The sequence below is a fragment of the Theropithecus gelada genome, chromosome 3 (assembly GCF_003255815.1).
Source record: "Theropithecus gelada isolate Dixy chromosome 3, Tgel_1.0, whole genome shotgun sequence".
Taxonomy (NCBI): domain Eukaryota; kingdom Metazoa; phylum Chordata; class Mammalia; order Primates; family Cercopithecidae; genus Theropithecus; species Theropithecus gelada.
The window spans coordinates 11863514-11886682 of NC_037670.1; the positions used below are offsets into that span (position 1 = coordinate 11863514).

At 49.7% G+C, this 23169-nt stretch overlaps 1 protein-coding gene across 2 annotated transcripts in view; it reads right to left on the reverse strand.

The window, feature by feature from the left end:
- Window positions 1-6274, reverse strand: part of COL26A1 (collagen type XXVI alpha 1 chain) — a 201614-nt gene extending 195340 nt beyond the window's left edge. For both annotated transcript variants that reach the window (XM_025379662.1, XM_025379661.1), the window contains exon 1: window positions 5910-6274. In XM_025379662.1, coding sequence (XP_025235447.1) covers window positions 5910-6067 — 158 coding nt within the window. In that variant the 5' untranslated portion in view covers window positions 6068-6274. The remainder of the gene's footprint in view (window positions 1-5909) is intronic.
- Window positions 6275-23169: the final 16895 nt, after the last annotated feature.

Below are 23169 nucleotides of genomic sequence, written 5' to 3' on the forward strand. Positions count from 1 at the left end.
GTAAGAAAAGGAGGAGGATGCAGACACAAACACACACATACTCATACACACTCTAACACTCACACACACACAAATTGCTTACATTTACAAAAAGAAACAATGAAAAGAGAAACCAAAAACTAACTCAAAATCTGGCTACCTACAAATAGTAAATAAGGGGGAAATCATGTGTACAAGTATTCTAGAAATTACAAATTTTAAAAAGAGTCAAAATTATAGTACCACTTTGAAGTAGGAGCCGGGACTTGACTCTGGAGGTTGGGCTTGACACTGGACCAAATTGAGGACTACCTAAAACAAGTTAGGACAAAGCACATCCCCATAAGACTCACTCACCAGGGTGCCAGGTGAATTACCACTTACCAGGGCAACACCCGGAAGTTACCACCCCTTTCCATGGCAACAACCCAACAACCTGGAAGTTACCACCTTCATCCTAGAAATTCCTGCATAAACTGCCCCTTAATTTGCATATAGTTAAAAGTGGATATAAATAGTGCTGAACTGCCTCTGAGCTGCTAGTCTGGGCACACTGCTTATGGGGTATCCCTGCTCTGCAAGGAGCAGGACCTCTGCTGCTGCTGTGCACTGCTGCGTCAATAAAAGTTGCTGTCTGACACCACCCACTCGCCTTTGAATTCTTTGCTGGGTGAAACCAAGAACCCTCCCGGCCAAGCCCCAATTTGGGGGCCTGCCTGTCCTGCATCCACTTTGCGATCCTTAATGAAATAATGACATAGGCAATGATCACCAACACCTCAAGCATCACAAGAGAAAAAGAGAGACGACCAGACTCTCTTTGTGTAATTGCCAATGGAAAAACACTACACCACCCAAGAGGTAATTCTGCCAAAATAATGATGATCATAATAAGGAGAAAACAAAGGAGGAGGAAGAACTAGATCCAATCAAACTTTTGATCCAATTTCCCATTATCTGGAAATACAGAGGACAGATGAACATACTCAAGGTACCATGAGCATAAAACCAACAAAATCCTGAACATGGAACATTCTAGAAGGCTGAGTTTCTGCAACAAATAAATTGCAACAAAAAGAAGGGAAAAAGTGGAAGACACTTGTAGACAGTGGTGTTCTGCTGAATATTTAACACCCAGCTTTCCAGAATAAAGCCATGTCCTTCTGTTAGTCAGTTCAGGGCTGCCATAACAGAATACCATAGACTGAGTGGCTTAAGCAGCAGACATTTATTTCTCACAGCCTTGGAGGCTGGGAAGTCCAAGATCAAGGTGCTGGCAGATTCAGTTCCTGGTGAGGGCTCTCTGTCTGGTTTGCAGACAGCTACCTTCTTGCTGTGCTGTGTCCTCACATGGCAAAGAGAGCGAGCTCTGATTTCTCTTCCTCTTCTTCCTTTTTTTTTTTTTTTTTTTGAGACAGAGTCTCACTCTGTTGCCCAGGCTAGAGTGCAGTGGCATGGTCTCAGCTCATTGTACCCTCCGCCTCCCAGGCTTAAGTGATTCTAGTGCCTCAGCCTCCCAAGTAGCTGGGGCAACAGGTGTGCACCACCACACCTGGCTAATTTTATTATTATTATTATTTTTTAATTTATTTTTTGTTTTGAGATGGAGTCTCCCTCTGTCGTCCAGGCTGGAGTACAGTGGTGCGATCTAGGCTCACTGCAAGCTCCGCCTCTCAGGTTCACGCCATTCCCCTGCCTCAGCCTCCTGAGTAGCTGGGACTACAGGCACCCACCACCACGTCCGGCTAATTTTTTTGTCTTTTTAGTAGAGACAGTATTTCACTATATTAGCTAGGATGGTCTTGATCTCCTGACCTCATGATCCGCCCGCCTTGGCCTCCCAAAGTGCTGGAATTACAAGCTTGAGCCGCCACACCCGGCTTCTCTTCCTGTTCTTATAACATCACTAATCGAATCATGGGGCACTGCCCTCACAACTTCATCTAAATCTAGTTACCTCCAAAGGTCCCACCTCAAAATACCAGCACATTGGAGGTGAAGGCTTCAACGTATGAATGTGGTGGGGACACACAGATCACTCCAGAGCATCTCCTGATATAATATGGTAGACTAGACCACTTATGAAGCATTTCTGTCTCTCCCAACACCCCCAGATAGAGACCATAAATCTAATCAAACCTTCCAACCTAACTTCCAAAATAGAAGAGATACAGGGGGCAGAGGATCCAATTAATTACACCACTGGGAAGCAAGTAGCTAAATCTAGTATGTGGACATTTTAGAAAACAACTGGTCTTCAGCAACTTGACAGCATGGAGGAAAAATTACTCTTTCAATGGGGGAGGACTTTCCTACACTAAAAGGGACAGAAGAGACAGAATAACCAATAAGCAGACTTAATTAGATGCAGATTTGAACAAACTAACAATTAAAAACTGCTTTTTGGCCAGGCACAGTGGCTCACACCTGTAATCCCAACACTTTGAGAGGCCAAAGCCGAAGGACTACTTGAGGCCAGGAGTTTGAGACCAGCCTGGGCAACATAGCACGACCCCATCTCTATGAAAAAGTTAAAAATTAGCCAGCCATGGTGGCCCATGCCTGTGGTCCCAACTACTTAGGAGGCTGAGGTGGGAGGATTGCTTGGACCCAGGAGGTTGAGGCTGCAGTGAGCTATGATTGCACCACTGCGCTCCTGCCTGGGTGACAGAGCGAGACCCTGTCTTTAAAAAAAAAAAAAAAAAAAAAGACTTTAACAAGGAGCAGTAACAATGAAATTAAAGCAGATTCTTTGTCAAGAAACACCCCTGTCATCATCGCCCGTCAACTGAGACCAAGCCCCGGTAAACACACTACTGAAGGCCAAGGCTGCAAGGACCACTGTGCCAACTGCTGTCCCCCAAGCCTTCAACTTCTGGAGATCTTGGATCTCAAGGACAAGGGACACTTGTGAAAGATAGCTCATGAAACACAGAAACATGTGACAGCCAGGCCAGCTCCAGCCTATAACTCACCCAGGCAACAACCAGGTGCCTGCAATGCCATGCTGGGCTTTCTGGGCAAAGAGACTCAGTCACATTCAGGAATATTAACTTGCCCCAAGCCTCCCCAGCACCTCCTGGTATCCTTTTCCGGAATCCACTTCCCACAAATTCACCCACATCCTCCCTAAACCTAATTATATCCTCTCCCCATTCCTATCCTGGTGGAAAGAGTTCTGGAAGATTCCCACACTTGTTTGAGCCTCTTTTTGTTTGTGCTAAAATGATCCCTTCCAAGTTTCTGCAGAGGTCCCCAAGTTCCAGCCCACCAAATGCCAGAATGAGGTCTCCATTAGCCCCCGATCTTCATGGACCTCACCTCCCGCTTTTCTGCAGGCGTATTTCAGGCTGCAAAGATTTTTTTTTTTTTCTTCACACACTTTTTAACTACAAAAGCATTACATGAATATATGCTCTTTGCAAACCATCCATTCAATTCCCGTACCGGCCAGTAGGTTCTCTTTGGGGCCAAGCACAGTGGCTCATGCTTGTAATCCCAGCACTTTGGGAGGCTGAGGCAGGCAGATCATTTGAGGCCAGGAGTTTGAGACCCACCTGGCCAAAATCACAGCATTTTTTATTAGCCAACAATACAAAAATTAGCCAGGTATGGTGGTGGTTGCCTGTAATCCCAGCTACTTGGGAGGCTGAGGCAGGAGAATCACTTGAACCCAGGAGGCAGAGGTTGCAGTGAGCCAAGACTGCACCATTGTACTCCAGCCTGAGCGAGACTGTCTCGAAAAAACACAGAAACCAGAAAAACATTCAGACAAGCCACAAACAGACAGAGGGAAAATGGGACAGTCCCCTGGCCCAGCCCTAGACTTCTTCATAACATTAACTGCTGAAATGGTTTCCTGGAAACTTTTTTGAGGCATTTATCTACCTAGATGTAGACCTGAAACGAAATCATGCTGTATCAACTTGAAAAGCTTGTTTTTTAGACAATCCTCACATGCAACTGTGTAGAGGCCACACTAGTGTGGATGTTTGGAGAATACTCCTCATAGAAGCCCCGGGTAAGTATTTCCAAACAAAATGAGAGAAATAGGATTGCATGCAAACTTTTCCAGAGGACTTCTATGCTTTTCTGGGTCCCACCCTATCCAGCCGTGAGCGTATATTTCTTCCCAGCATGAAACATCCCTGTCTCCTTGTTATTAAGGCATTAGCCAGAAATCATCTTGGAGTCCTCTGATTTGGTAAATATCAAAGAGAAAAAAAGAAGGAGAACCTGTCTTCTAGCTTTGATAAGCAGAGCTGTATGCTAGAAAACACCAGATCTAGGCCTGGCGTGGTGGCTCACGCCTGTAATCCCAGCACTTTGGGAGGCCGAGGCAGGAGGATCTCTTGAAGCCAGAAGTTAGAGACCAGCATGTGCAACATAGTGAGATCCCACCTCTACAAAAAATTTAAAAATTAGCCAGTCATGGTGGTGCCAGTCTATGATCTCAGCTACACAGGAGGCTGAGGTTGGGGGATCACTTGAGCCTGGGAGATCAGGTCTGCAGTGAGCTATGATCACACCACTGCACTCCAGCCTGGGGAACAAGCAAGACACTATCTAAGAAAAAAATAAAAGCACAAGAGGTCAGTCCTGAGTGGCTACTGGGCCTAGCAAATCCTGAGCCTCTATTTCTTCAGCTCAAGGAAAGATACTACTCTAATGTTTTAACCCTAGGGTTGTTAACGATCAAAAGAAATGGAGATTGGGAGGGGCCAAGGCGGTAGGATCTTCTTGAGCCCAAGAGTTTGCGTCAAGCCTGCGCAACAGAGTTGAGATTCTGTCTCTGCAAAAAATAAATTAAAATGTAAAAAAGAGATGGAGGGAACAGACACAGGTAGTGCATTCCAGAGCGCTGTCATAGCTGTGTGGGTTGTAGTTATTACTAAATGAGGAAAAGCTAAATTCAAGCGAGTTATGCAAACGAGGCGTTTGGCAACTTCTACTTGCATGCTTATGGTTTTCTGGGGAAATTCAAATACGGGCTCCGAAGTCGCATCCCCGAGCGTCCCGGGGGTGGCCATGGCGCCACCTGCCGGCCGAGAGAGAGGAGACGCCTGGCGGGTCCCGGCGCCCGGGCCCGGTGACCCTGCGCCCTCTCCAACCCCGCCACGGAGCTACCCGATCCCAGCCGGTTCTACGTCCCGGGGTGGCTGGGGAGTCGCAGTCGAGGATCCTCCGCGGCCTCAGCCCCAAAGACTGGGCGGGAATGACCCCTCCGGTGTCCTGGGGCCGCTGATAGGAGAGGGGGTGCCCGGGACGCGAGGCCTTGACCACCCGGGAACCTGCTCCGCGACACAAAGCCGCAGCCGCGCAGGTGAGCGGTGGAGCCACGTGAGCGGCTGAACACCCGGAGCAGAGCCCCAGCCCGGGCCACCGCGGTCGGAGCCACTTCCACTGGGAGCCCGGAACGAGGGGGCGAAGGTTGGGGAAGCGAAGAAAGGAAGGGACAGGGTGGGCGCGGCCAGAGACCACCGCAGCCCCGGACCCGGACCCGAACCCCTAGCCCCCGCGGCCCCACCACCCCAACCCTCAGCCCCCTCCGTCGGTCGTTCTAGCTGCCCCCTCTCTGCAGCACCCAGCCCCCGCCGCCCCGCGTCCCTAGCCGCCAGTCGACCTGCACCCCAGGCCCTTCGGTCTTTCCCCCCGTGACCCCAACCCCCAGCCCCCGCCGTTTCGTCCCAGCTGCCCCGTGTCCCCAGCCCCTGGCCTCCACCACCCCACGCCCCCAGGCCCGCACCCTAACCCCCTCCAGCTCTCGTTCCAGCTGTCGGATGTCTGCAGCCCCCAGTCCCCGCTGCCCCGCACCCCCAAGCCCCGGATAGCCCCGCGCTCCAGCCCCCGAGTCTCTCGCTCCAGCCACCCAGTGCCCAGGGCCCCCGCCGCCCGCGCCCCCCGAGGCCCCGCCACCCCGCGCTACTCACCGGCGGCTCGTGTAGCCGCTGCCAGGGGAGCCGGCGCCGGGCTCCGGGTAGCCGTGCTGCTGCAGGGCTGCGGCCGAGAAAGGGTAGAGGAAGCCGGTGGCCAGCGCCGACCCGCAGAGGCAGCAACACGCCCAGGGCAGGAGCAGGGCCAGCTTCATCGTGCGCTGCAGACCGCGGGGACCTGGAGTCCCGGGCACGAGGACCGGCAGGAGCGCACCGGCGCCCGGACCGAACCTGCGGCCCCGGCCGGGAGCAGAGCGAGAGGAGCCGGGCGAGCGATCGGCGCCCGGGTGCGAGCTGGAAGTGTGTGGGGGGCGCCCACGCCTCTCCGGGGCCGCCTTTTCAAATTCGGCGAGGTGGGCTCTAAGCCGTCAAAGGGGGCGTGGGGCTTTCTTGTTAACCCTCGGTGGTCCGAGGCCGAGGAGGCGGCAGAGCTAGGGTGCGAGCTCCGCTGGGGGTCCCTGGAGCCTGGCACCCCGAAAGCCAAACCTCGCGCCCGGGCCCCCACTACACACTTCAGAAGCTTTGCAACCAAATCTTCTTCGGGTCCGCAAACGCTTTCGGAGCGCCCATTCTGTGCCTGCCAATTTCACCTGGACGATGTTGGTGAATCCTCGCCACACTGCCCTCGGTGGTCCCATTCAGAAGTGGAAACTGAGACTGGAGAAAGTTAAGCCAGACAAATGCGCGTCTTCCGCTCCTTGTGCAGGGCTCTTTGGATCAAAGCACTGCGTGCCCGTGAGAAACCGTCCAGAGCTTCCCAAGAATCTTCTCCTTCCCCTTTCACCTCCAGCCCCCACCTGCCTTGCTGACTCTTCCAGGTAAGAAGCTTTGGGAAGGGCGGAAGGGTCAGTTGGGGTGAGAAGTTGGTAGCTACATTGGGAGGCGGAGGCGGGCGGATCGCCTGAGGTCAGGAGTTCGAGACCAGCCTGGCCAACATGGGGAAGCCTCATCTCTGCTAAAAATACAAAAATTAGCCTAATGTGGTGGCAGTCGCCTGTAATCTCAACTACAGGCTGGGCTGAGGCAGGCGAATCACTTGAACTCAGGAGGCAGAGGTTGCAGTGAGAAAAGATCAGGTCACTGCCCTCCTGGATGACAAAGTGAGGCTCTGTCTCAAAAAATGAAAACAGTTCTAGCTAGAATCACAGATTCATGAGACACATCCTATCCAGAAAAGGGCTTCAGGAAGATGTAAGACAATCCCACCTTTTATAAACAGAAAAGCACAGTCCCAGATCCCATGCTGGGCCCAAGGCCAGCCTGGCCCCAAGTTGGTCTTTTCTGTGTTGCAGAGTTCCCTTAGGGCCTGGACCTGGCTCCAGGCACAGGTGGGGCCAGACCAGAAATCCAGCCCGTACTCTACTTGCCCTGGTTGGGAGCACTCACTTTTTTCTTTTTTCCTTTTCTTTTCTTTTCTTTTTTTTTTTTTTTTTTAGATGGAGTCTCGCTCTGTCACCCAGGCTGCAGTACACTAGTGCGATCTCAGCTCACTGCAACCTCTGCCTTCCGAGTTCAAGTGATTCTTCTGCCTCAGCCTCCCGAGTAGCTGGGACTACAGGCAAGCAATACCATTCCAGGCTAATTTTTGTATTTTTAGTAGAGATGGGGTTTCGCCATGTTGGCCAGGCTGGTTTCGAACTCCTGACCTCAGGTGATCCACCTGCCTCGGCCTCCCAAAGTGCTGGGATTACAGGCATGAGTCACCCAGCTCAGCCTGGGAGCTTCTTCCCTAATTCTCCCAAAAGCATCCTAAGGGTGCAGATTCCCTGAGACTTGCTCTGCCCCTGCGACCACTTGAGAACTCCTGTCTGTAAAATGCCTACAGGTTGGAGAAAAACCATCAAATATGGAAGTGCTTGCTGGACTGCAGCATATTTTGCAAAAGGATTGTAGAGGCTGGTGGCGATGGCTCACTTCAGTAATCCTAATGCTTTGGAAGCTGGGCACATTTGCTCACGCCTGTAATCCCAGAACTTTGGGAGGTCAATGCGGGCAGATTACTTGAGGTCAGGAGTTCAAGACCAGCCTGGCTAACATGGTGAAACCCTGTGTCTACTAAAAGTACAAAAATTGGCTGGGCATGATGGCAGGCGCCTGTAATCCCAGCTACTCAGGAGGTTGAGGCAGGAGAGTCACTTGGACCTGGGAGGCGGAGGTTGCAGTGAGCCGAGATTGCGCCATTGCACTCCAGAGCAAGACTCTGGCTCAATAAATAAATAAATAAATGGAATGTCCACACTTCCCAAGTCCCGAGTCTGTCTTAAACTCAGAATTGGTCGTCTAGGAGTAAACAGCCTCCTAATTGAATCGCTTCATTCCTCTCGCCCTCCTTCCCTCCCTTGAGGCCTAAAAGATTTGGAGAATTTGGGTTATCAGGGGATTTTCAGTGCCTCCCCCAAAAGGAATCTGAACTCTGCTCCTTGGGCAGTTGGCCAACACCTAATAAATGATGAGGTCATCCCCCCCAGGAATTTGTAAGCGTTCTGTCTTCCACCTTCCCCTGCCTTCTACGCATAATGAGATCTTAAAGAGTAGAGAAAGGCCATGTTGCTGTGAACTGGACTTTATGCTGCTGGTCATCACGGTAAGGGAACAGGAATGTCATTTATTATCTTCAACTCATTTTTCCAGTGCCAGGGTCTGCACCCAAGCTAGGGTGACGATGGAGAAACGGGGAGACAAAGGAATAACATTACTCCATATAGTGCTAGAGTATTTTAGGACAAAAGCCTTTTTTTTTTTTTTTTTTTTGAGATTGGGTCTCACTCTATTGCCCAGGCTGAAGTGCAGTGGTGCAATCTTGGCTCACCGCAACCTCCGCCTCCCTGGTTGAAGTGATTCTCCTGCCTCAGCCTCCCGACCTGGGAGACTGCAGGCGCCTGCCACCACACTCAGCTAATTTTTTATTAATTTTTAGTAGAGAAAGGGTTTCACCATGTTTGCCAGGCTGGTCTCGAACTCCTGACCTTAGGTGATCTGCCCGCCTCGCCCTCCCAAAGTGCTGGGATTACAGGCATGAGCCACTGTGCCCGGCCTAGGATGAAAGTCTGTAGAACAAGCACGAATACATCCTAGAAACTGCAGAAATAAAATGGTCATCTGAGTTTCGTCCTTTCTTTTCTTTTTTCTTTTTTTTTTTTTTTTTTTTTGAGACCGTGCCTCTGTCTCCCAGGCCGGAGTGCAGTGGTGCGATCTCAGCTCACTGCACCTCGACCTCTTGAGCATCAATCCTCCCACCTCAGCCTCCCAAGTAGCTGGGACTACAGGCACGCATCACCAAGCCTGGCTGATTTTTATATTTTTAACAGAGACACGCTTTTGCCATGTTGCCCAGGCTGACCTCGAACTCCTGGGCTCAAGGAATCCACCCGCTTGAGCCTCTTAAAGTGCTGGGATTACAGGCGTGAGCCACCATACCTGGTCCTTTTCTTCATGTCCAGGACAATAGGTTCATTCTGGCCTGTGAGCATGTAACAGGCAACTTCTATGTGCCTGTCTCTGTGCTGGGTGCAGCAAAGGGATATTGAAAATGCAAATAGCCTGGTACCCACCCTCAAAGTGCTTACACTATTATTTGAGAAGGCATTAAAAAGATAGCTGGCGGCCAGGCGTGGTGGCTCACACCTGTAATCCCAGCACTTTGGGAAGCCAAGGAGGGTGGATCATTTGAGGTCAGGAGTTTGAGACCAGCCAGACCAACAGAGTGAAATCCAGTCTCTACTAAAACTACAAAAAAATTAGCTGGGCATGGTGGCGCATGCCTGTAGTCCCAGCTACTCGGAAGGCTGAGGCAGGAAAATCGCATAAACCCAGGAGGCAGAGGTTGCAGTGAGCCGAGATCTCGCCACTGCACTCCAGCCCGGGCAACAGAGAAAAACTCCGTCAAAAAAAAAAAAAAAAAAAAAAAGATAGCTGGCAGAGTGGACAGATGCATACGAGATGAGCTTCCCATTATTTATTTTTTCATTTCATTTTATATTTTTATATTTTTGTTTTTTTTAGACGGAGTCTGGCTTTGAAGCCCTGGCTGTAATGTAGTGGTCTAATCTCGGCTCACTGCAACCTCTGCCTCCTGGGTTCAAGCGATTCTCCTGCCTTAGCATCCCAAGTAACTTGGATTCAAGCGATTCTCCTGCCTCAGCCTCCCGAGTAGCTGAGATTATAGGCGCCTGCCCCCATGCCCAGGTAATTTTTGTATTTTTAGTAGAGACGGGATTTCACCATGTTGGACAGGCTGGTCTCAAACTACTGATCTCAAATGATCCACCCACCTTGGTCTCCCAAAGTGCTGGGATTACAGGCGTGAGCCACCGTGCCTGGCCAATTTTGTTTGTTTTTAGACAGAGTCTTGCTCTATTGCCCAGGCTGTAGTGCAGTGGCACGATCACGGCTCACTATGCCCTCGACCTCCCAGGCTCAAGCAATCCTCCCACCTCAGCCTCCCAAATAGCTGGGACTACAGACATTCACCACCACCCCTTGCTAATTTGTTATTTTTGTTTTTCTTAGAGACAGAGTCTGACCATGTTGCCTAGGCAGGTTTCCAATTCCTTGCCTCAGCCTCTCAAGGAATTTGCATTGTTTGGAAAGAAAAAACACACATGTGGTGAACAGTAAAAGTGGGAGAACTGAACAGCCCTAGAATTGAGTAGTCCACATAGCCCTCCAAAGGGCCAAGTTTTCTACATTAGAATGTTAGCTGCAGGCCAGGCGCGGTGGCTCACGCCTGTAATCCCAGCACTTTGGGAGGCCGAGGCGGGCGAATCCCTGAGCTCTGGAGTTCAAGACCGGCCTGGCCAACATGGTGAAACCCCATCTCTACAAAAAATACAAAAATGAGCTGGGTGTGGTGGCTCATGCCTGTAATCCCAGCTATTCGGGAGGCTGAGGCAGGAGAATTGCTTAAGCCCAGGAGACAGAGGTTGCAGTGAGCTGTGATCACGCCACTGCACTCCAACCTGGGTGACAGAGTGAGACTCTGTTTCAAAAAAAAAAAAAAAGAATGTTAGCTGCTGTTATCACGACAGCTGCCACCTCTACCCCCTCGGAGTCCCAGTATTCCATACAAGTACTTGTCTCTGTATTTCAAAACTGTACCCTTGCCATTGTCTAAATCCATGCAAAACTTCTGGAAAGGCAGAAGCCATTATTCCCAAGAACCAGAGATATCTAGCATTAAAGGCCTGGATTTGGGTGGGGCACGGTGGCTCATGTCTATAATCCCAACACTTTTGGAGGCTAAGGCAGGAGCTCAGGAGTTCAAGGCAAGCCTGGGCAACATAGTGAGAACTTATCTCTACCAAAAAAAACTTTTAAAAATAGCTGAGTACTTGCTAATTAATCCCAGCTTCTTGGGAGGCTGAGATGGGAGGATTGCTTGAGGCCAGGAGTTGACAGCTGCAGTGAGCTGTGATCATTCACTGCACTCCATCCTGGACAACAGAGTGAGACCCTGTCTCAAAAAGGGTTTTGGGCTATGCGTGGTGACTCACGCCTGTAATCCCAGCACTTTGGGAGGCCGAGGCAGGTGGATCACCTGAGGTTGGGAGTCTGAGACCAGCCTGACCAACATGGCGAAACCCCGTCTCTACTAAAAATATTTAAAAATTAGCGAGGCATGGCGGCAGGCGCCTGTAATCCCAGTTACTTGGGAGGCTGAGGCAGGAGAATCGCTTGAACCTGGGAGGCGGAGGTTGCAGTAAGCCAAGATCACGCCACTGCATTCCAGCCTGGACAATAAAGCAGATTCCGTCTCAAAAAAAAAAAAATGGTTTTGGAGTTGCGACCCAGATTCAGTGCTCCTTCCTCCTCCTTTCCTTGGTGACATTCGGTTACCACATAACCACCCTCCTTATCCCCACTAAATGGAAGCTGGACAAACATGGCTGTCTGTTCACAAAGTCCTTTCTTGGCCCTTGTGTCCTCAACTGCTCACAGAGATGCTCTGAAATGGACAAGGTAGTGATTGTCATTATCCCTACTCCACCTCCTGGGTTCAAGTGATTCTCCTGCCTCAGCCTCCCGAGTAGCTGGGATTACAGGCATGCACCACTATGCCCAGTTAATTTTGTATTTTTAGTAGAGACGGGGTTTCTCCATGTTGGTCAGGATGGTCTCAAACTCCCGACCTCAGGTGATCCGCCCGCCTCAGCCTCCCAAAGTGCTGGAATTACAGGTGTAAGCCACCGTGCTTGGCCCATATTCCCGTTTTACAGATGGGAAGACAGAGAGGAAGTGACTTATCAAGGATCTTGTGTTCCTCCCATGCTGTAAGTGCACAAAAGCCTTAGGAACAGGGTTGTTTGTACAAAGAGAGTTCAGATTTCTGTTTTTCTTTTCTTCTTTTTTTTTTTTGAAAAGGAGTCTCTTTCTGTTGCCCAGGCTGGAGTGCAGTGGCACAATCTCTGCTCACTGCAACCTCTACCTCCCAGGTTCGAGCGATTCTCCTGCCTCCGCCTCCCGAGTAGCTGGGACTACAGGTGTGCACCACCATGCCTGGCTAATTTTTTTTTTTTTTTTAGTAGAGACAGGGTTTCACCATGTTGGCCAGGCTGGTCTTGAACTCCTGACCTCAAATGATCTGCCCACCTTGGCCTTCCAAAATGCTGGAATTACAAGCGTGAGCCACCGCACTCGACCCCTCATTTTCCAAATAGGTCGATACATTTTTTTTGGTTATAACTTAAAAAAGAATTCAAAACCTGACTTTCTTTGACAGTTCCTCAAAAAATTAAACCTCATGTTACCCTGTGGCCCAGCAATTCCACTCCTAGGTATATATCCCAAAGTAGGAAAACACATACTCACAAAAACTTGTACATGAATGTTTATAGCCACATGACTGAAAATTGCCAAAAAATAGAAGCAATCCAGATGAATTTATTTAAAAAAAGAAGGTGCTATACGTGTACAATGGAATATTATTCCGCCATGAAAAGGAATATAGTACTTGATACATCATGGATGAACCTTGGAAGCATTATGCTGAGTGAAAGAAAGAAGACATGAATGTCACATGAGTCCATTTATGTGAAGTGTCCAGAATACGCAAATCTACAGAGATAGAAAGTAGACAGGGCCGGGCGCGGTGGCTCAAGCCTGTAATCCCAGCACTTTGGGAGGCCGAGGCGGGTGGATCACGAGGTCAGGAGATCGAGACCATCCTGGCTAACATGGTGAAACCCCGTCTCTACTAAAAATACAAAAAACTAGCTGGGCGTGGTGGCGGGCGCCTGTAGTCCCAGCTACTCGGAGGCTGAGGCAGGAGAATGGCGTGAACCTGAGAGGCGGAGCTTGCAGTGAGCCGAGATCGCGCCACTGCACTCCAGCCTGGGTGACACAGCGCGAGACTCTGTCTCAAAAAAAAAAAAAAAAGAAAGAAAGTAGACAGGAGATTAGTCATACAGATATTAACAGAAAGTAGATTTCTTGGCCAGGCGTGGTGGCTCACGCCTGTAATCCCAGCACTTTGGGAGGCCGAGGCGGGTGGATCACAAGGTCAGAGATTGAGACCATCCTGGCTAACATGGTGAAACCCCGTGTGTACTAAAAATACAAAAATTAGGCCGGGCGCGGTGGCTCACGCCTGTAATCCCAGCACTTTGGGAGGCCGAGGCGGGCGGATCACAAGGTCAGGAGATCGAGACCATGGTGAAACCCCGTCTCTACTAAAAATACAAAAAATTAGCCGGGCGCGGTGGCGGGCGCCTGTAGTCCCGCTACTCGGGAGGCTGAGGCGGGAGAATGGCGTGAACCCGGGAGGCGGAGCTTGCAGTGAGCCGAGATCGCGCCACTGCACTCCAGCCAGGGGGACAGAGCGAGACTCCGTCTCAAAAAAAAAAATAAAATAAAATAAAAATAAAAAATAAAAATAAAAATACAAAAATTAGCTGGGCGGTGTGACGTGCCTATGGTCCCAGCTACTCGGGAGGCTGAGGCAGGAGATGGCGTGAACCTGGGAGGCAGAAGTTGCAGTGAGCTGAGATCATGCCACTGCACTCCAACCTTGAGGACAGAGCGTGAGACTCTGTTTCTGAGGCTGGAGTAGATTTCTTTCTTTTTTTTTTTTTTTTTTTTTTTTTGAGACCAAATCTCACTCTGTCACCCAGGCTAGAGTGCAGTGGTACGATCTCTCCTCACTGCAACCTCTGCCTCCTGAGTTCAAGCAATTCTCCTGCCTCTGCCTGCCAAGTAGCTGGGATTACAGGCACGCACCACCACACCTAGCTAATTTTTTTTTTTTTTTAGTAGAGACGGGGTTTCACCATGTTGGTCAGGCTGGTCTTGAACTAATAACCTCAGGTGACCTGCCTGCCTTGGCCTTCCAAAGTGCTGAGATGACAGGCGTGAATCACCGTGCCTGGCCAGATCAGATTTCTTGATGGAAGAAGACAAGCTTCACCAAGGAAGTGGGCTCCGTGACAGCTTTGTTTCCAGACCTTTCTGATAAGAAAGTAATCAGTCAGCATCCTCTTCAGCAGACAAAAAGCAGAGCTTTGCTTCTGCTAGAGTCAGCAGGGAACAAAGAAGTAAATATTCATGAAGCTGAAGCCAACGTAAATATTGACCTCTTGGCATGATAAATCCTCCTGTTAATCTAAAACAGAGATCCGCCCCACCACACCCATTGCCCTATAGAACATGGATTCTGCAATTCTCTCAGAAGTTCAGGAAGGCGATGGTAGGAACTGAATTGTTTTCATCCTGATTTCTCCAGCAGTCTGTGCTCCCAGCTGTTCTGGATCCCACAACAATGCAGGAAGGGCTAGAGTTAACTCAAGGGAGCAGGGGAGTCAAAACAAAGACTTATTTGCTTTGCTGCAAGCGTTCCCTACTTGGCCAGGGCAAGATGCAAGCAGAACAGATATTACAGAAGATCCTCACTTTGATTTTTTTTTTTTTTTTTTTGAGACATGGTCTCACTCTGTCGCCCAGGCAGGAGGACCGATCATGGCTCACTGTCGCCCAGGCAGGAGGATCGATCATGGCTCACTGCAGGATCGATCATGGCTCACTGCAGCCTCGACCTCCTGGGCTCAGGCAATCCTCCTGCCTCAGCCTCCCAAGTAGCTAGGACCACAGGCACACACCACCACGCCCAGCTAATTTTTTGTAGAGACTGGGGTCTCACTGTGTTGCCCAGGCTGGTCTCAAGCTCCTGGACTCAAGCAATCCCTCCATTTCAGCCTCCCAAAGTGCTGGGATTACAGGCGTGAGCCACCTCGACCAGCCTGAATTTTCTTCTCTACCTGGACGCCTCCAAAATTCCACCCAGGCCCTATGAAAGTGAATACTTCTTTGCTCTGCCTACCAACAGGTATAAGCTTGCCTGTTTCTCAAACATCAGCAGTGAACTAGATATTTAGAAGACAGCAAATTAAATGGCTATTCCAACAGTCCGTTTTGTTTTTGGTTTTGGTTTTTTTTTTGACAATGGAGTCTTGCTGTGTCACCCAGGCTGGAGTGCAGTGGTGGATCTCCACTCACTGCAACCTCCACCTCCTGAGTTCAAGCTATTACCCCTCCTCAACCTCCCAAGTAGCTGGGACTACAGGCGCAAGCCACCATGCCTGGCTAATTTTTTTTTTTTTTTTTTTTTTTTTTTTTTTTAGACAGAATTTTGCTCCTGTTGCCCAGGCTGGAGTGCCATGGTGTGATCTCGGCTCACTGCAACCTCTACCTCCCAGGTTCAAGCGATCCTTCCACCTCAGCCTCCCAAGTAGCTGAGACTGCAGGTGTCTGCACCACCCCGCCCAGGTAATTTTTTTTTTTTTTTTGGTAGAGATGGGATCTTGCTTTGTTGTCCAGTCTGGCCTTAAATTCCTGGCCTCAGGTGATCCTCCTGCCTTGGCCTCTCAAAGTGCTGGGATTACAGGCATGAGCCACTGCGCCTGGCCTCATGCTCTCTTCCTAACACATCTGCCATGTTAACACAGTGCACAATATAGTGAACACTCCAAGAACAGGATGACTTCCCACTCATGTCTGTGTCCCCAGGCCTGACAGCCTCACGCTCATCACAGCTCTTTTTCTGAGACGGAGTCTTGCTCTGTCACCCAGGCTGGAGTGCGATAACATGATCTCAGCTCACTGCAACTTCTGCCTCTCAGGTTGAAATGATTCTCCTGCCTCAGCCTCCTGAGTAGTTGGGATTACAGGTGCCTGCCGCCATGCCATCTAATTTTTGTATTTTTAGTAGAGATGGGGAATATCACCATGTTGGCCAGGCTGGTCTCAAACTCGTGACTTCAGGTGATCCGCCCACCTCGGCCTCCCAAAGTGTTGGGATTGCAGGCGTGAGCCACCGTGCCCAGTCATACTGATCACACCTTAATAAGTATTAGCTGGATGTCTGAGTGGATCAACAAACCATGAGGTTCAGTCTCATAAGCCCGCAGAGAAAGGAGAGTTGCAGGCCACACTGCTGTTTGGGAGGCGGCCCCAAAACACAGCTCCTGTCCTTAGGCTGCAGGTGAGGTCAGCTCCAGCCAGGGCTTCACATTTAACATCTTATTAAGTTGCTGGAGGCATCTGGAGGGCATTCATTAAAGTTTCTCCAACCTTGAGCAACACAACTGTTTACTGTGTGTTCTTATTTATTTATTTATTTTATTTTATTTTTGAGACGGAGTCTCGCTTTGTCACCCAGGCTGGAGTGCAGCAGCACGGTCTTGGCTCACTGCAACCTCCACCTACTGGGTTCAAGCAATTCTCTGCCTCAGCCTCCCAAGTAGCTGGGATTACAGGCACCTGCCACCACGCTTGTCTAATTTTTTTTGTATTTTTAGTAGAGACGGGATTTCACCATCTTGGCCAGGCTGGTCTTGAACTCCTGACCTCATGATCCACTCACCTCGGCCTCCCAAAGTGCTGGGATTACAGGTGTGAGCCACTGCGCCAGGCCTATCTGTCCTCATTTATTTTTATACAGCAAAACCAAGGCCGGGCACGGTGGCTCATGCCTGTAATCCCAGCACTTTGGGAGGCTGAGGCGGGTGGATTACTTGAGGTCAGGAGTTCGAGACCAGCCTGGCCAACATGGTGAAACCCCATCTCTATAAAAAATATGAAAATTAGTTGGGCATGGTGGCACACATCTGTAATTCCAGCTACTCAGGAGGCTGAAGCAGGAGAATTGCTTGAACCCGGGAGGTGGAGGCTGCAGTGAGCCAAGATCACACCACTGCACTCCAGGCTGGGTGACAGAATGAGACTCTGTCTCAGGAAAAAAAAAAAAAAAAAAAATCAAAGACAAAAACAAAGAGAACATTGCAAATAAAAATGTCAGGTGGGTCCTGTCATTTAACCAGCCCAAGAGAAAGAATTCACCATTCATTCCAATAAAGGCCAGGACCTGCCTTCACACATCTCTATCCAAAATTATTGAGTTGAATACTTAAGAAAGGGTCATCCAGTGCTATCTTCAAATCAAAAGTCTCCAGATGGCCTTGGAAATATCAGCCCTACATCATCTTGTGCTGATTACTTATAGGGGATCTGTGATGTATGTGATCAAAGTACCTACCCTGTGCTTCTCAGAAGCTAATTTTTGCTCGGTGGCTGAAGCCTGTCATCTCAGCCCTCTGGGAGACTGAGGTGGGAGGATCACTTGAGGCCAGGAGTTTGAGACCAGCCTGGGCGGTATAGTGAGACCTCCCCATCTCCAAATAATTAATTAATTAATTAATTAAAAAATAAATTGGGCTGGGCATAGTGGCTCTCATCTGTAATTCCAGCACTTTAGGAGGCTGAGGCGGGCAGATCACTTGAGGTCAGGAATTCGAGACCAGACTGGCCAACGTGGCAAAACCTTGTCTCTACTAAAACTACAAAAATTAACTGGGCATGGTTTAGCTGTAATCCCAGCCACTCGGGAGAATCGCTTGAACCTGGGAGGCGAAGGTTGCCATGAGCCGCGATCATGCCAGTGCACTCCAGCCTGAGTAACAGAGCAAGACTCTGTCTCAAAAAATAAAATAAGGCTGGGCGCGGTGGCTCAAGCCTGTAATCCCAGCACTTTGGGAGGCCGAGGCGGGTGGATCACAAGGTCAGGAGATTGAGACTATCCTGGCTAACATGGTGAAACCCCGTCTCTACTAAAAATACAAAAAACTAGCCGGGCGCGGTAGCGGGCGCCTGTAGTCCCAGCTACTTGGGAGGCTGAGGCGGGAGAATGGCGTGAACCCGGGGGGCGGAGCTTGCAGTGAGCCGAGATCGCGCCACTGCACTCCAGCCTGGGAGCACAGCGAGACTCCGTCTCAAAAAAAAAAAAAAATAAAATAAAATAAAATAAAATAAAATAAAATAAAATAAAATAAAAAACAATAAAGTAATAAAAAATAAATTAGCCAGAGGTGGTGGCATGAGCCTATAGTCTCAGCTACTCAGGAGGCAAGAGGAGAGCTTGAGCTCAGGAGTTCGAGACCAGCCTGGGAAACATAACAAGACCCTGTCTCTACAAAAAGTTTGTAAAAAATTAGCCGAGTGTGGTGCTGTCCACCTTTAGTCCCAGCTGTTCGGGAGGCTGAAGCAAGAGGATACTTGAGCTCAAGAGTTGAAAGCTGCAGTGAGCTATGATCATGCCACTGCACTCCAGCCTGAGTGATACAGCAAAACCCTGTATCTAAATTTAAAAAATTTTTAAAGGGTATGACGGCTGGCCACGGTGGTTCACACCTGTAATCCCAGCACTTTGGGAGGCTGAGACAGGTGGATCACCTGAGGACAGGAGTTCAAGACCAGCCTGGCCAACATGGTGAAACCCCGTCTCTACTAAAAATACAAAAATTAGCTGGACATGGTGGCAGGCCCCTGTAATCCCAGCTACTCGGGAGGCTGAGGCATGAGAATCGCTTGAATGCAGGAGGTGGAGGTTGCAGTTAGCCGAGATCGCGCCACTGCACTCCAGCCTGGGCAACAGAACAAGACTCTATTAAAACAAAAAACAAACAAACAAGAAAGGCGGGATATATGTTTTGCTAACAACCAGAGAGGAAGAAGGGAAGGCGGGTCACGTTTCCCAAGGGTAGTTTTTCATTGATACCGAGACCCGGTAGAAAGAGCATGAAAATGTTATTCACTTGATAACACCTTATTGCAATTTACTGTTATGAAGTGTCTGTTTGAAGTTGAAACAAGTTCTAGATAAGCCCTTTGTTGAGCAACCAGAAAATAGACAGGGAGAAAGCAGTTAGACTGGAATGCTGATTAGAGTCATTAATTAGGACTGTGAAAGGCCCGCAGAGTCACTTTCCTTTGGAAACCTAGATGACTGTGGAATTAAAGGCTTTGGTGGGGGGGGGGGGGGGAATCCTTTCATGCTAAAGACAGCCAAAGATTATTTCAAGGATTTTTAAATTAAGGCATTATTAAAGCCGAGGCTTTAGTTGTGACCAGAAGACCCTGACAGTTTAATGAAAATCTTATGGGGAGGAGGGGACTAAGGAAGGAACCCGTTTGGTTTCCAAGTCCCATGCGGCTGTTTGGTCCCACTCCAACATGCCTTCAGGCTGGTCGCCGTGGCCTCCCAGAGCCACCCAGAGTGACATTGCCATAGGGAGGCAGCCCTCCAGCTCAGTGTGTGCCTCTTGGAGCCACCCAGAGGCTGCTACCTGCCTGGTGCAGGTGGGAGTGCCAGCCTTGTCCCACCCTAATCTCTTTTTAATAGAGACAGGGTCTTGATATGTTGCCCAGGCTGGTCTTGAACTTCTGGACTCAAGCAGTCCTCCTGCCTTGGTCTCCCAAAGTGCTGGGATTACAGACCGAGGCTACTGCACCTGGCCATCAAATCTCTCTCTGACTTCCCTGCTGTTTCCTCCAGTCCCTCCAGGGTTTCCTGACAGGACTCCAACTCAGACACTGACGACAGGGTGCCCTGGGAAACTTTTTTTTTTTTTTTGAGACAGTCTCATTGCGTCGCCCAGGCTGGAGTGCAGTGGCGCGATCTCGGCTCATTGCAAACTCTGCCTCCTGGGTTCAAGCAATTCTTGTGTTTCAGCCTCCCAAATAGCTGGGACTATGGGCATGAGCCACCTCACCTGGCTAATTTTTGTATTTTTAGTAGAGATGGGGTTTCACCATGTTGACCAGGCTGGTCTTGAACTCCTGACCTCACGGGATCCACCCACCTCAGCCTCCCAAAGTGCTGGGATTACAGGTGTGAGCCACTGCACCCGGCCTGGGCAACGATCTTAACCTTTCTGAACTTCAGTTTCCCTCTCTGTAAAGTGGAAAGAATACTTTCAACTTAGGGCCACTGGGAAAATTCATACCTTGAATGAAAACGGGGCTGGGCACAGTGGCTCATGTCTGTAATCCCAGCACTTTGGGAGGCCAAGGCAGGAGGATTGCTTGAGGCCAGGAGCTCAAGACCAGCCTGGGCAACATAACAAGGCCCTGCCTCTATAAAAAAAATTTTAAAATCAACCATGTATTGTGGTGCCCCTGTGGTCCCAGCTACCCAGGAGGTTGAGGTAGGAGGATGGCTTGAGCCCAGAAGTTTGAGGCTGCAGTGAGCCATGATTGCACCACAGCACTCCAGCATAGGTGACAAAGTGAGACCCCATCTTGAAAGAAAGAAAGAATGTTTCACAACACATGGAAAAGGGCAATAAAGAAAAATAAAGAAGGGGAAACAAAGATAGAGAAGGAAAGAGAGATAAAGAGAGAGAAAAGAGAAAAGAAAAGTATAAAGAGGCTGGGCTCACCCCTGTAATTCCAGCTCTTTGGGAGGCCAAAGTTTGCGGATCACTTGAGGCCAGGAGTTCAAGACCAGCCTGGCCAATATGGCAAAACCCCTTCTCTACAAAAAAAAAAAAAAAAAAATACATGCGCGCCAGTACTCCCAGCTACTTGGGAGGCTGAGGCATGAGAATCTCTTGAATCCAGCCAGCAGAGGTTGCAGTGAGCCAAGATTGTACCACTGTACTCCAGCCTGGGCAACAGAGCAAGACTCCACCTCAGTTAAGAACAACAACAAAAAATGGCCGGGCGAGGAGGCTCACGCCTATAATTCTAGCACTTTGGGAGGCCAAGGCGGGTGGATCACTTGAGGTCAAGAGTTCAAGACCAGCGTGGTCAACATGGTCAAACCCCATCTCTACTAAAAATACAAAAATTAGCTGGGCGTGGTGGCATGCACCTGTAATTTCAGCTCCTCGGGAGGTTGAGGCAGGAGAATCTGGGAGGTAGAGGCTGCAGTGAGCTGAGATTACATGCCACTGCACTCCATCCTGGGCAACAGAGTGAAAAAATAAAAATACAAAAATCAGCCAAGTGTGGTGCTGCATACCTATAATTCCAGCTACTCAGGAGGCTGAGGTGGGAGATCACTTGAGCCCAGGAACTCAATGCTGTAGTGAGCCATGACCATGCCACTGTACTGGTGGGCAACAGAATGAGACTCTGCCTCAAAAAAAAGAAAAATAAAAGAGAGAGAGAGAGAGAAAGGGAGAAAAAGAAAGAGACAGAAGGAAGAAGGAAGGAGGGAAGGAAGGAAGGAAGGAAGGAAGGAAGGAAGGAAGGAAGGAAGGAAGGAAGGGAGGAAGGGAGGGAGGGAGGGAGGGAGGGAGGGAGGGAAGGAGGGAGTGGGGGAGAGAGAGAAAACAAAGGGCTTGATATTTGCAACTGTGAATTAAATGAAAGAATGAGCTGTAAGGATTTGCCATCTCTGCTCACTGCAACCTCTGCCTCTGGAGCTCAAGAGATTCTCGTGCCTCAGTGTCCCGAGTAGCTGGGATTACAAGTGCTCGCCACCATGCCCGGCTAATTTTTTTGTATTTTTAGTAGAGACAGGGTTTCACCATGTTGGTCAGGCTGCTCACGAACTCCTGACCTCAAATGATCTATCTGCTTCGGCCTCCAAAAGTGCTGGGATTATAGGCATGAGCCACTGAGCCTGGAACGTAAAGATTCTTAGATCTAATTTCCAACTCCCAATCTCCCAATTCCCCAAAGTAATGCTTTTCCTCTGTTGGACGTGATCCCCTGTGCCAGAACCACTGCCTGCCCTTCTCTGCCCTGCTCTGAGCCCTGGGAGGCTGAGCCCCGTGGATGGCATCGCCTGGCTGCCTTACTCATTGCCCTCTACGGTGGACTCAGCCAGTGGGAGGGATCAAGAGAAAAGATCAGGAGGAGAGTGAGCTTCAGATTAGGGTCTTCTTCCTTCAGCTTCGGATGTCCAAGTCTCCAGCTCTAACTGGGCCCCAACTGGTCTCCAACTCTAACTGGGCACCATGCCATTCCTCCTTTGCTTCCTTAGCTCTGTCCACACAACTGTAAGGGTTTTTTGTTTGTTTGTTTGTTTTGAGATGGAGTCTCACTCTGTCACCCAGGCTGGAGTGCAGCGCGCGATCTCAGCTCACTGCAGCCTCCACCTCCTAGTGTCAAGCAATTCGCCTACCTCAGCCTCCCAAGTAGCTGGGATTACAGGCGCCCGCCACCACGCCCAGCTAATTTTTATATTTTTAGTAGAAAGAGGGTTTCATCATGTTGCCCAGGCTGGTCTCGAACTCCTGATCTCAGGTGATCCACCAGCCTCAGCCTCCCAAAGTGCTGGGATTACAGGCATGAGCTGCCGCGCCCAGCCAGGGCTTCTTTATTGAAGCTTCTTCATTTGAACCATCCAGGTTCCATTCTTTCCTGCCAGGACCCTGCTTGGTTCAGTTTAAAGAAATGAAACTGGAAGGCGGACAGATCGCTTTGAGCTCAGAAGTTCGAGACCAGCCTGGGCAACATGGTAAGACCCTGTCTCTACAAAAAAATACAAAAATTAGCTGGGCATTGGTGGCTTGCGCCTGTGTTCCCAGCTACTCAAGAGACTGAGGCTGGAGAATCGCTTGAGCCTGGGAAGCAGAGGCTGCAGTGAGCCATGATTGCACCACTGCATCCAGCCTGGGCAACAGAGTAAGACCCTGTCTCAAAAAAAAAAAAAAAGAAAAAAAATGAAAGAAAGAAAACTGGGCTGGGGGTCGGGCACAGTGGCTCACGCCTGTAATCACAGTGCTTTGGGAGGCAAAGGGGGGTGGATCACCTGAGGTCAAGAGTTCAAAACCAGCCTGGCCAACATGGCGAAACCCCATCTCTACTAAAAATACAAAAAATTAGCTGGGTGTGGTGGCGGGCACCTGTAATCCCAGCTACTCAGGAGGCTGAGGCAGGAGAATGGCTTGAACCCAGGAGGCAGAGGTTGCAGTAACCCAAGATCGAGCCATTGCACTCCAGCCTGGTCAACAAGAGCGAAAATCTGTCTCAAAAAAAA